This window comes from Euprymna scolopes, chromosome 21 (genome assembly GCF_053919585.1).
Source record: "Euprymna scolopes isolate OS-2025 chromosome 21, ASM5391958v1, whole genome shotgun sequence".
NCBI lineage: Eukaryota > Metazoa > Mollusca > Cephalopoda > Sepiida > Sepiolidae > Euprymna > Euprymna scolopes.
This window is the reverse complement of record NC_136502.1, coordinates 69740273-69753487: the sequence shown is the minus strand read 5'-3', so window position 1 is coordinate 69753487 and position 13215 is coordinate 69740273. Positions and strand designations below refer to the sequence as shown.

The window sequence follows — 13215 nt, the reverse complement described above, 5'->3', positions numbered from 1 at the left end:
GTTTTCAGCTAAATCCACAGAGTTTTACCAAACCTTTGCTTCTTGTATAGCCGAGCAAGTCTACTGAAACAAGAGAGTAGTGACACTTGCTTTCATTCAGTGTCAGTCAATATTTCTCTACAGCCTTCATAAAACATTTTAAATTAGCATCATGATCTGCCTGATTTTCTCCACAAACTGTAACATTGTCGATGTAGGCGAAGGTTCCTCGGAGGTCTTCTCGTTCGATGATATCGTCGATTACTCGTTGGAAGCTAGCTACTCCATTGGTTACTCCAAACGGAATTCGCCGAAACTGGTACAGGGATCCAGAAGCTTCGAAGGCTGTGTATTTTCGTTCTTCCGGCTTGATTGCAACTTGATGATAAGCACTAGTTAGATCAAGAGTGCTAAACACTTGATAAGTGGCAATCTCATTTACCATGTCCTCCATTCGAGGAAGAGGATAAGCATCTAGGAGAGTGAAACGGTTTATCGTTTGAGAGTAATCCACAACAAGTCTTTTCTTGTGATTCTCAGGAGTCACTATGAGCGTTTGGGCTCGCCATGGAGATTGAGAGGGCTCTATAATACCTTCCTTTAGCATGCGGATTATTTCCGATTTAATAAATTTGGCATCTGGTAGGGTATGTCTCCTGGATTTAACCGCAATTGGGCGACAGTCTGGGGGTTAAGTTTGTAAAGAGAGACGGGTAAGGGACATTTTTAATGGCGGTAAGCCCACAAACAGTGAGAGGGGGGAGGGGTCCTCCGAAAGGTATTTCTACCAACGAGTGTTGGTTCAGAAATGTATGTCCGAGAATTACATTACTGCACAGGTTGGCCATAATCGATAACTTGACATTATCATACTCCCTTCCATTCAGACCCAGAGATACAACACAATGACCGAGAGTAGAGGACGAATGAGAACTGCTAGCCATCAAAATCTTCTCGGAACTTGGCAGGACCGTTAACCCGAGTACCTTAACTTTGTCAGGATGGATAAAATTTTCTGAGCTCCCAGTATCGATGAGTATCCTCATGGGTTCACCTTTGATTTTTCCCCATAAGGACGAACGAGAGAGACTCTCCAAAAAGTTAAGAGAAGGAACTGACGAAGCAAGAAGAGACTCACCGTAGTTTATAGCAGCAGCAGCAGCAGCCGTTGGTGATCTGCAGACACGAGCGAAATGCCCTTTCTTCTTACAGTTTTTGCAAAAAGAATTTCTGGCGGTGCACCTCGCCCGGTCATGCCTTGGGTTTCCACAGAAGAAGCATTTCTGTCCTGAGAGTGATGCTACTGTGGGTTGCTCCTCGCATCTAGACTGGTTGTCGTCTTCTTCCGTTCCGACTGCAGATATCTATGCAGTCAAGGAGTCCGACTGAGCGTACGATGACAACTGTTTTTGAGCTGTCTCGAGCGTGAGAGCCTGGTCGAACGCAGTATGCAGGTCGAGTTTCTTGTTCTCCAGGAGCCTCTGTCTGATGTGGGATGACTCGATTCCGTTTATGAATGCATCCCTGATGTATTCATCCCTCGCTTGTATCGCCGACACAGCCTGAAAGTCACAATCCTTAGCAAGTTCTTTTAAGGACTGTAAATACTGGTCCACGCTTTCGTTTCTTTGTTGACGACGAGTTGCCAGTAAATGACGACAGAAGATACTGTTTTTAGGTTGAACAAAAACCTCTTCTAGGGTGTTCATAGCTGTCTGGTAGTCATTAACGCCAGAAATGTGTTTATAAATCGCTGGAGACACCAGGTTGATTAATAAATTGAGTTTTAACTCGTCTGTCAGTTGCGGACCACTAACCGCCTCGATAAATATAACAAACGACCTCTTCCAGTGTCGCCATATATCGGCTGCGTCCGCCTTTGTGGGTTCCAAATCAAGGCGTTCAGATTTCAGGTACTTCTCCATAGTTCTTTAGTGAAATAAATTGTGATGAATAGGACAGGAGAACTGAGTGAGCTTAAAGTAAGCTTTATTTCACTAAGAACAATGCGGAGAAGCGAGTCCACGTGTTCTACATTTCATACATAGGATAAAAACTAAAGGGAAATAATTCGCTTCCAGTAAGGGAAGTAATTCGCTTCCGGAAGGCATAGAAGAGAGTTCTTCTTTTGTCAGCACATGAATAACGGCGCCCGCTTTATTGATCGATTGCTATGCGCATGCGTGAGTGCATACAAAAGTTGGATCAGGATACCGAGATGAAAAGGTCCATATAAAAACAGCTGAAACGAAAGGCGATATCATTGCAGTATGCACTTTTCAGATCTATTGTACTGAAGTATTTATACTGTGCAAGTTGTTTCACAGTGCATTCAATGTTGGGCATGGGGTATGCATCTAGTAGTGTATATTTATTGACTGTTTGCGAATAGTCAATAACCATTCTTTTTTTATGGTTACTATCCTCTTTTACGACCAATGGTTGTGCCCCCCCCCTCCATGGGGATAGATTTGGCTCAATAATCCCCTCCTTCAGTAACCGTTGTGTCTCTGAGTCAATGAACTGTTAATCTGCCTTTGAAAATCTCCGGGATTTGCTTGCAATAAGTTTGCAATTTTTGGATAAGTTAGCAAACAGGGTTGGAGGTTCAACATTGATAGTCGTGAGGGCACAGAATGTTAATGTTGGTTTGCTGCCACCATATTTGATGACAAAACTTTCATGTTGTTCTTGAAAATCAGTACCAAGGATCACATCAGTACACAAATCATTAATTACATTTAAATTAAAGTTCCTGTACTTGCGTTGGAGAAGGCTGAAGTTCACAACACAATATCCTGCAATTTTTGTGGTCTGCGCTACTGCAGCCATGCGAATTGATCCTGAGCTTCTGTGTTGCTTCAGCTTAAGTCTTTTGGCAACATTGTGGCTTATAAAGCTTCTTTCAGAACTTCCACTGTCGATTAGAGCTTTCAGTTTATGTCCTTTCAGATCCAGTTAGTGGATACTTTAAACCTCGACTCAGTAGCAGCAGAAAAGATGGTTGAGAGTGTGGGGCCGTTACTATTTGATATTGACTGGATAGCATCAACAATTGCAGCTGAATGATTGCTGGAATTGCCTGAATGGCACAATTTTGAAAAATGTCCGATTTTTTAACATTTATGTTAAGTTACTTGCCTTACTGGACACTTACTTTTGGGTGGCATAGATTGCCACAAGACCAGCATCGTGGTTTTGTAGCGGCCAATGTGGCTTCCATAGATGTCCCCCCTTGTCTCGCAGCAGCAGTCATAGTAGATGCGGGAGAATCTTGCTGGACAAAGGTAATAGTATTCTTTTGAGCAAGGTCAAGAGACTGAGCTTGACTGTAAGCTGTGACTGGTTTGTAGTTACAGTCTTTAGACAATTCGCACAGAGCTTGTAGGAATTGGTTGATAGACTCATCTGGTTTCTGGCACTGACTAGACAGGAGATGACGTGCAAGTATTTCGTTTGTAGGCTTAACATAAATATTCTCCAGTGTCCATATAGCCTCTTCGTATGTGTCACAATGTTCTATGCAATCGTACACAGTCCTGTCTATGTTGCCTAACAAGACATTCAATTTATCCAGCGGTAATCCAAGTATTTGAATAACGTCCAAGTAATTGTTGAATGTCTGGTACCAAAGCTTCCACACTTTAGCGGCGACTGGTGAATTAGTGTCCTGGCTGAATCGTTCTGGTTTCAATACCTTATCCGTTTAAATAAATTTGTTTTGAATGAGTTTTGAATAACTTCTAGTCGAATAAATTGTGGCAAATTACAAGAATAAAGAATACCTTTAGGAGATTTAGGTTTTATTCGACTAGAAGAACACACGATACATATACAAGATGGTGACTCGCTATATCAAACAAAGGGAGACAATTCCTAGAAAGGGGCAGACTACTCTCAAGTGATTATTATTTTACCACACGAAGTATGACCTGAGCTCTATGAACATTTGGTGAAAGTTAACCTGGGAAAGAAAGTCGCTACTTCTTATCTGTCACTAGAAATTCAAAATGAATTTGTGAGCATTTTGGCAAAGCAAGTGAGCATGAAAATTATCGGTCAGATCAAAGAAAACAAATATTTTTGCATAATTTTTTATATCTTTCCTGATGTATCTCACAAGGACCAGATGAGTGAGGTGTTGCGCTATGTAAAAATTGATGAAAATACAGTGAAAGTAGAAGAGTTGTTTCTCCGCTTCAAGACAAAAGGTAAAAGTGCGGCAGATATTTCTAACTGATTTTGAGAGAACTGGAAAACGATGGGATTCAGATTGGTGACTATTGGTCAGGCATCTGATAATGCTGCTATTATGGCAGGCCACCGATTGAGTGTGCAGAAATGAATCTCCGAAATCAACCCAAAAGCTCTATTTGTGTCATGCACTAAACATTCATTAAATCTGGCTTCTGTACATGCCGCTTCTGTAGCAGTTCACTCTGTTACATTTTTGGCATACTAGACTGGTTATTCTCGTTCTTTTCTGCATCTACAAATCGCTGGGACATCGTGATTCCGTTCACTGATCTAAGTATCAAGTGATGGAGTAGTCGAGCAGATGCTGTAAATGATGTGGTAAATGAATTATTGGAAGTCGTCATTGCCTTGGAACAGCTCACAGAAGAAGGGGAAAATGCAACCACAAGATCAGGTGCATCTGTAATCCTCAATTCGGTATTGTCATTTCAGTTTCTTTTATTTCTAAGACTTTGGAAAACTATTTTCCCAGAAATCAATGATGCCCAGAAGTATCTTCAAGAAAAGGGGCTGGATCTGCAACAAAGTTCTGTCAGGCTGACAGCGTTGAGAGATTACCTTCTTCAAAATAGAGAAAAGATAGTGGACACTGCAATAGATGAGTAAAAAAAAAAACTCTGCTCTGAAATGGAGCATCATATCCGCAAAAAGAAACGAACGGGTGGTGAACGATTGAGCACTGGGGTTTGATACTGAGTTGAGACGGGAAATGCTCTGTCATAGACAGGTTGACTGAAGAAATATCTTGCAGATTTCAACAAATTCACGATCTTGCAAGTAAATACGTTTTTCTTACACCATCAGATCTGCTTGATGATAATTATGATTGTCAGCTTGGTGAAGTTGACGAAGATATAGAAAAAATAAATTCTTTGTCGAAAGGAAGAGATTACAGTATTTTGTGAAAGCTTCAGGAAAAGACAAAATTAATGGACCTTTTGAACTTTATACAGAGATACCACCTTGGGGATTCCGTCTCTAATATTGTGATCTTGCTGCGCATTTTCCTTACCCGAGCTATTAGCGTTGCCAACTATGAGCGCTCTTTCTGGGAACTGAAGCTCATAAAAAACTACCTTTGATCAAAAATGAGCCAGACAAAGCTTACAGTCTTGGCAGTCCTCTCCATAGAGAGGAAACTTGTCAACAGTGTTGAAAATGAGTGGAAGTCATTTAATAAAAATATGGGGACACATACCTCATCACCGGAGCCTGCGACATCCAGAAAGGTTTTAAAAATTACTATGAACACATTTTGTTTGACGAAATACTAAGACGCACACAATGTGTGTGTATTTTATTTACAACATGGAGAACTGAAGAGTTACAATAAAAGGGGAGAGAATCCCCACAGTAAAAGGGTTTTGGAAAGGGGCAGATAACCCTATAGCAATTGAATATATATCAACACAGAGTGATTTTGATAGAGTAATTGATAACTTTGCTGAAAGAAAGTGCAAAAAGTATGTTTGTAAATTTTCAACCAATTTGATGCCTTGTGATAGTTCTCTCACAAAAAATAAATTTGTAACCTTATTTTCAATTCATAAATACATTTATTTAAGAAAAATTTAAAACTATTTTTAAAAGGATTGAAACATTATTAACAACAACAAATTTCTTAAATTTCCCGCTTAAACCGAGCAATTACACACATGGATTTCAAAAAGCATGGATACAAGGTGTGTTTTTCTCTTCAGGAGGCTCGACCTCTTAATAATATTATGAAGAAAAAATATCACATCAATCTATCCTCTCCTTGATACAGCCATGTTTTTTGTGAAAATTCGGAAATAATAACAATAAAAAAGTAAATAAAAATGATTTTATCATTTCTTAACTTTTTCATGTTTTCAAATGTTCTCATTTAAATTTATGAATTCAAATTTTAAATATTCTCATTTAAATTAATAAAAAAAATGTTTTCTAAAATGTGTGACTTTCCATTTCTTACATTTTGCACTGAAATTGAGCGATTACACACAAGGATTTCAAAAAGCGCTGATACAAGATGTTTTTTTTCTCTTTGAGAGGCTCGACCTCTTAATAATAACATGAAGAAAAAGAAAAGAAAACTACATAGGACTATCTTCTCTTTGATACAGCCATGTTATTTGGTGAAATTCAAACTTTAACAACAACAAAAAGTAAATAAAAATGATTTTATCATTTCATAACATTTTCAAGTGTCCAAATTTTCTGATTTGAATTTATTATTATACTAGATTACCTGTGATCATTACTTACAGGCATTGAATTATAAGTGGTTTGCCATACTTATAGGTAAATGTGCACTGAACAAATACCATAATACTTAAAGTTAAATTCAAATTTTGATATATCTTTTAATTTAAATGCAAAAAAAAAAAATTGGGACGCTGAAAATATACACAGTAAAACAATATGTTTTATTGTCGCGTTGATTATTTATTTGTAATGCAAATTAAAAAAAAATTATTTTCGGGGTTATTTATTCATGTTGGTAGTGTAGCAGAAAATATATGAATGTTTTTTAAGAAAGAGGTATTAAAAAATGGAGAATAAAGTAAAAAAAATGAAGGTGGTGGATAAATCGCCGTTGTAAAATGCTTTTGTGGTTGCCAACGGGTTAAAGTAGATTTATTTGTAAGAAAATTGCATTAAAATAGCTTAAACGTAATACAGAAATGAATGATGGAAAAAAATGCAGAAGGTATTAACAATTGTTTATTTGGATAATTTAAACGTTAAAATAGAAAACAGTTGGGATGCTGAAAATGTACACAATAAAACAATATGTTTTATTATCGCGTTGATTATTTGTTTATGTACACATGTGCAACTGGAAATCGTAAACCAGTTGGGTTACAACACCCGTTGCAAAGTCATTTGAGTTTTATAGTCATAAGATTTGTTTGTGTGGCTTTAACATTTTTTTTATAATTTGAATTATTCTTTTTTTGTTTTGAAAAACAATATTTGGTTTCTTTTGTTTCATATTAACGTTTACATAATTCCCTTCAGATTAATGTTTACATACTTATTCAAATTATTGAAAAGAAATTATTAAATTAAAATAAAAAAGGGGAATTGTGTAAACTTTAGTTCAATGAAAATAAATATTTTGAGGCCTTTTGGGAATTTTAAAGGTTTTAACAGGTTATCATATGCCAGCAGTGGGCCGGGATATGGCAAAACAGGTAATCATATGCCAGTGGGGGTGGGGGAGAAACAGGTGATCATATGCCAACGAGGGGCAGGGGGCAAAACATGTAATTATATGCCAACAGGGAGCAAACAGATACTTATATGCCAGCGGGGAGTGCAAAACAGGTAATTATATGCCAGCGGGTGAGGGTGGGGGGGCAAATTTTATGACCGCCCCAGAGGCAAAAACTGATGTTACGCCACGGTGCATGTCCCATACTCAGGCAGAGAACTCATATTTATACTTCAATACACGTTCAATACTCATATCCATGATCTTTCAAAAACTGCAGAGTGTAATCTCTTTCTATCACATCCAATCTTGACCATCAATTTATGCTTAAAAAAGCAATCAGATCCTGATCAGCAATAGATTCCAGCTCTTGGTTATCACTCAGATGTGATATTACCATTCACGTTACTACAAGGATCGTGAAAAACACCATTCATCTTTTCCTGTCCCACAGCAGTCAGCATTGTTATTTATCACCTCATAGACATACAAAGTACTGCCAGAGTTTGTGGTATTCAAAGACGTATTCAGGTATTTCCTCTGCTGGAGTTCCGCAGTGGGGACATCCAGGTGAATCCACTATTCTGAAACTGTTATATGACATTGAGGGGCAACTCATTCCTGGCCCAAAACTCATGTCACTGCTCCAGACACTCAATTACATGCTAACTGACTTGCTGCAGTTGATTCTAGCCTCTGTGATAGTTTTGTAATGAATGAGTGCGTCTGTCACTATCTCTATATCATGACACAAAAACGGTGAGGTCATCAAATGCAAAAAATCTGGTTAGTGCTCCAACAGGCAAAGCAATTCTGCAAATGACCAAACTTGCCTCGTCATGCCTTAACTTGTGAAGTAGCGATGGTTCCAATACAAGGATTTGGAGCAGGGGTGACAGCAGACAGACCTGACATGCCGACCAGGAGATAGTGAAAGATTTCAAACACTTTTCGTTACCACTGCCGTCAGCGTGCTATACAGTACAGAGATCTATTTCCAGAAGTCTCTAAAACAGATGCCAGAAAGCGATGGTTGGACCAATCCAAGTTGATCAGCGATGCTTCCATGTTCTATTCCTTCCTCTAGAATCATATGGATCAGATGCAAGTTGTTCTGAATCGTCTCCCCTTTACAGCGTAGTTTTATTTGGGTTTGGTGAACTCTTCGATAACAATTTGCAGATGGTTTAATAGGATATTATTGAAAATCTGTAACTCTGTATTTAGCAGAGTTATGGGCCTGTAGTCATCTAATTCTTCCCATCCCATGCCTGTCCCTCTTGCTCATCAATATGATCACTTCCTTGGTGACTTGACTAGGGATGGAACCCTCATCAAACCAATGGTCAGAATTGGCACAAATATGTCAAACAGTCTCAAATACAATTCGTATGGCAAACCATCAAGTCCTGGCGATTTGTTACCGTGAATATGTTTCAACACTGTCAAGACTTCATGCTCTGTGACCCTACCCTCGCAACCAGCTGCTCTAGATGCATTGAGGCGGAGAGAATTAACCAAATAGTTACCAAACTTTTGTATTAGGAGATCAGGCTGTTGCGTAAATCGCTCCTTGAAATGCTCCCAAAATCCTTTGCAAATCTTCCTATGAGACCACGCGTCCCTCACTCGACAACTTGTCGGCCCTAATGTTGTAAACTGTGGATTTGTTCTCTTTGATCTTCTCTCATTCTGCTTCTGGCTATATTGTTGTCTCTTATGCATTGGTGTTTGCCAAGAGGATGCACACAGGTTCACAAGTATAAAAAGTAAAACAAAAAAATGAGGAGAAAACACAGAATAATCATGACTTCGACATATATATTCGTTATACGTGTGACATCCTTGACCTCTAAGTGCTAAAGTTCACATCCACATTTTCTATCAAGACTGTGTTTATCAGTCAGTTGATCAGCTCTTTTAGAAGCCGTAAGCACTTAAGAGAACCATATTGTCAGGCCTTCCAACAGGGAAATACGGTATCGGCAGCACGATGTTTAGCACCAGGTACATGTAGCATTGTGAACTTGTACCTTAGGGTCTTTTCTTTCAGATTGCGAAGTCTTGAATTGGGGATGTCGTCCAGTGATCTGTCCCCAAAAAGCTTGATCAGGGGCTTGTTGTCTACTGCGATGATCAACTTGTCACCTCCCAAAACAAAGTATCTTGCTTTCTCCAAGGCGTCAGCAACTGCAAGGGCTTCACCTTCGACGGGTGCGTACCTGGATTCTGTGGGGCTGGTGAACCTGCTGCTAACAAAAGTTATCTTCCATCCGTCTCAGCAACAGAAGGGCACAGTTTTGATGCATGTGCAATGTTTTTGGAACAGCCAGAATCCAATGCCATTCTTTGACCTGTCTGTAGCTAGGCAGGTTGGTTTGTTTTTGTTGAATATCTGGACCCCATGTTCAATTTCACTGATGATGACTGCTTTTGACTCCTGAAAAAGACGTTTCAGTGTGTCGTCCCGGTTGAATGGAATTCCAGGTTTCAACAGTTGTCTGAATGCTTGCAATCCTGTCAGTCATGCTAAAGGCGTATGATGCTTGATTTACGAGGCCAAACCATGATCTCATATCCGTGATGTTCTTCGGTGAAGGAAAGTCTAAGATTGCTTCAAGATAGCGACTACATGGTCACATGCTGTCTGGGGTAATTTCAAAGCCAGCAAACTCTACAATGTCTTGAGCAAAGATGAATTTCTCCGGGTTCAAGATGATACCGTTCTTTCCACAAGTTTCCAGCCAGTTACAGGATTGAAGGAAACTGTTCTGGATACTGTTTGACCAAAGAAGAGCGTCATCAATGCACTTTGTTTTGTCAGGAATGTTGGCGATGATTTCATTGAAGCGGGGGTATAGCCATCCCCAGAGGCTATATATCCTTGAGGTGCAGTTTTATATCTGTACCTTCCCCACAGTGTGATGAAGGTAGTGAGATTTGTCTTCTTCTCTAATGGGTACACTGTAATATCTATTCCAGGCATCAAAGACAGTCTTTTTAGTGTGGCGTGGGACGGAGCAAGCCTGATGAAATGGGGACTGCATGTGGTAGGTCTCCCTCACTGCATGAGCATTGAGTGCTTGGAAGTCTACAGTTCGACGCAGAGTGCCATTCTTCTTTGCGCAGACCACCATGCGATGGCACCAAGTGACCAGTTCTCCAACTGGGATGAGCTTGATGACGCCAAGTTGAACATCCTGATCTAGGCCTGCTTTCACTTCATCCCGCCAATGTAGTGGTACTGGGACAGGTGTCTGATGCGTGGCAGGTGTAGCTTTGGGGTCGACCATGAGCCGCATTGGTGGACCTGCCATGTGAGGAAGTGGTTGATGCCGACATGTATTGAAGGTACTGGATTTGTACCTGTCTAATAGGTACTGTTGAAGTTTCTCTCGGTTAGCTTCAGTTGCAGGAAAGAGCCGACGGTGGATGGGGTGGTGATTCACGATTGGGGCATTTACACTTGTCACTGTCTTTACATGAGGTGGACATAGTCTTGAGAAGATGTTGATTGTGACTGGATTTGTGGTGCAGGGTTGCTCTTATCTTTCTGTGGACATGGGGGAACCACACATTGGCTGATAGTGTTCATTTCTGCTTGACTGTTGCTCTGTGATTCACCGATGGTTGGGAAGTTATGTGTAATCATACCAAGTGCTGCACATGCTTCTCTGCTTAGAAACATTTTGTCGGATTTGTCAATCACATACACAACATTGGGCGTTTCATAGGTTTCCCCTCTTGTCCCTTTTTCGGAGATGCAGAGAATAGCTGCTCCAAGAATTCTTATGCTGACATTGTTAGCAGCATGCATCTTCATTGTCACGGGAATTAAGTGTTTCTCTGAGATACCAAGTCGATGAAGCACTTTGATACCGGCTAGACAACTTTGGCAGCCTGTGTCAGTCATAGCAGTAATGGTAGTTGTCTTTGGCTTTGGTGTGATTTTTGAGTCTATGCCAAAGTGATCGTAGTCTTTGGGATCAACACAAGCAGTCACTTGAATGAACGGTTGAAGCTGTGATGACTGGCGCACCCAGGTGTCTGATAGCTGATTGTACAGGTGATGGTCTAGATGAACAACATGTCTGTCATAGTTTTTGTCATAACTGGTTGCAGCACAGAGGGAGTCAAATACAGCACCTTCATGTTCAGTCTTAGTGTCCGTCACTTTTTGTTTGCCTCTGCAGACAGCCTCAAAGTGGTTCATTCTTCTGCAGTTGTTGCAGGTCTGACTGTATGCTGGACACTCTTTCTTGTGAAGTTGGAGAGTTGTTCTGGCACCGTGACCTCTCTTTCCACAATAAGTACATGCTGTCTCTTGTTTTTCAGTTTTCTTGGTTACGACACGTGCAGCATTTCTGTTGTGACGATATGTACTGCTAGCTGCTTCGGCCCCTTGGGAATCAAGTAGTTTGGATGCAGAACGTTTATTAGATTCCTTGGCTTCTGAAGTATAATGGGGGGGGGGTTCACCTAAAAAATACCCAAACGGAATGATCCAGAAAGATTAGCGCTACAGTCCTCTGTCTCTATTCTCTAGTTGCCTTCTCTCCTGCCTGATCGGGAATAATCTCCCAGCACCGAGAAATGAACATTGTTTTATCCTTTCCATCTTCACGCACACACGAGATTACGCGAGAAAGGACAAAATAAAAATGCTGGCCGCCATGTTTGTTCTTCCTTTTCTTCGCCTGAACTCACTCGCTGAGCACCCACGGTAAGACTTCTTTTTCTTGCTTCTAACCACATGCCTCCCTGATCTCAAGATCACATTTCATAGTCTCTCATCCACTGTGGCGGTTGCCTCTCTCTACTTGGCCTCTGAGGTGTCTCGTCCTCCTCCTGTGGCTGCACACTCCCCTCCACTGCTTCGCCCTCAACTGGTCTGACGTCGAGAATGTGCCTCGGGACTCCTCCCACCACAATGTTGTTACTAGTGTTCCTCCCAGTCACGCGACCTCTACTCCATTGTGTGGTGCAGCGCGCCCCGGTGGCTTCACCCATACCTCGTCCCCGAGTTTAATTGTCCCTGTGGCCTCTACTTCTCGGCTTGCCGGCTCCACCCTGGGATGTCTCCAGGAATATGCAAACATTGACAGTTGCGGGACCGTCTCTGGTACTTGTCCCAGTTTAGGTGACATGTTATACCAGAAGACGGCTTGCTCAGGTGAGGTGCCTCCTCTTTCTGCAACTGCTTTTATGGTGCGGTGGTTTCTCTCCACGATCCCGTTGCCACTAGGTCTGTTAGGCAGCTCTGAAAAATTGTTGGATCTTCCATTTCTTCAGTACTTCTGTCACTGCTACTGACTTGAACGCAGTCCCGTTGTCGGTTAACAACTCTTCCATGGGGCCTCGCTCCAAAAACACCTCATCAAGGATTGCCGCTATTTCATTGCCTGTTCCTCCACGTAGCTTCTTCCATAGGGCAAATCGCCCGGGCCCACAGTCAATCATGGTCAGGTAAAGTCCACCCCTGTAATGGGTGACATCGCATGCCAGTCTCTCCCAGGTACCACTCATCTCCAATTGGCCAGCTTCATGCGTGCTTGGAGCAGGATCAATCGACTGACATCAGTCGCATGTCCTGACCACTTGCCTCACTTGCTCCCTGGTGATCCTCGGGTCGACTTTTTTCACTAAGTACCAAGTCCTCTCTACCCCCATATGGTGCAAATTGTGCAGTTCTCGCACGCCAACATCATCTAGATCCGATGCAGCAACAACATCTTTCTTTGGCAACAGCCAACTCTTCTTCACTCTCGTAAGAGCATCTG

General features: G+C 41.2%; 2 protein-coding genes across 3 annotated transcripts in view; one reads left to right on the top strand and one right to left on the bottom strand.

The window, feature by feature from the left end:
• LOC145242453 (uncharacterized) overlaps positions 1–13215 on the top strand; it is a 190839-nt gene that overhangs the window by 80747 nt on the left and 96877 nt on the right. The window lies entirely within an intron of this gene.
• Positions 1344–1904, bottom strand: LOC145242839 (uncharacterized). Its single transcript, XM_080105958.1, has one exon. The coding sequence runs from the start codon at positions 1902–1904 to the stop codon at positions 1344–1346; it is 561 nt and encodes a 186-aa protein (XP_079962084.1).

Excerpts from the sequence above, each read along its gene's own strand:
- LOC145242839 (XM_080105958.1), bottom strand. The coding sequence starts at position 1,904 with ATGGAGAAGTACCTGAAATCTGAACGCCTTGATTTGGAACCCACAAAG.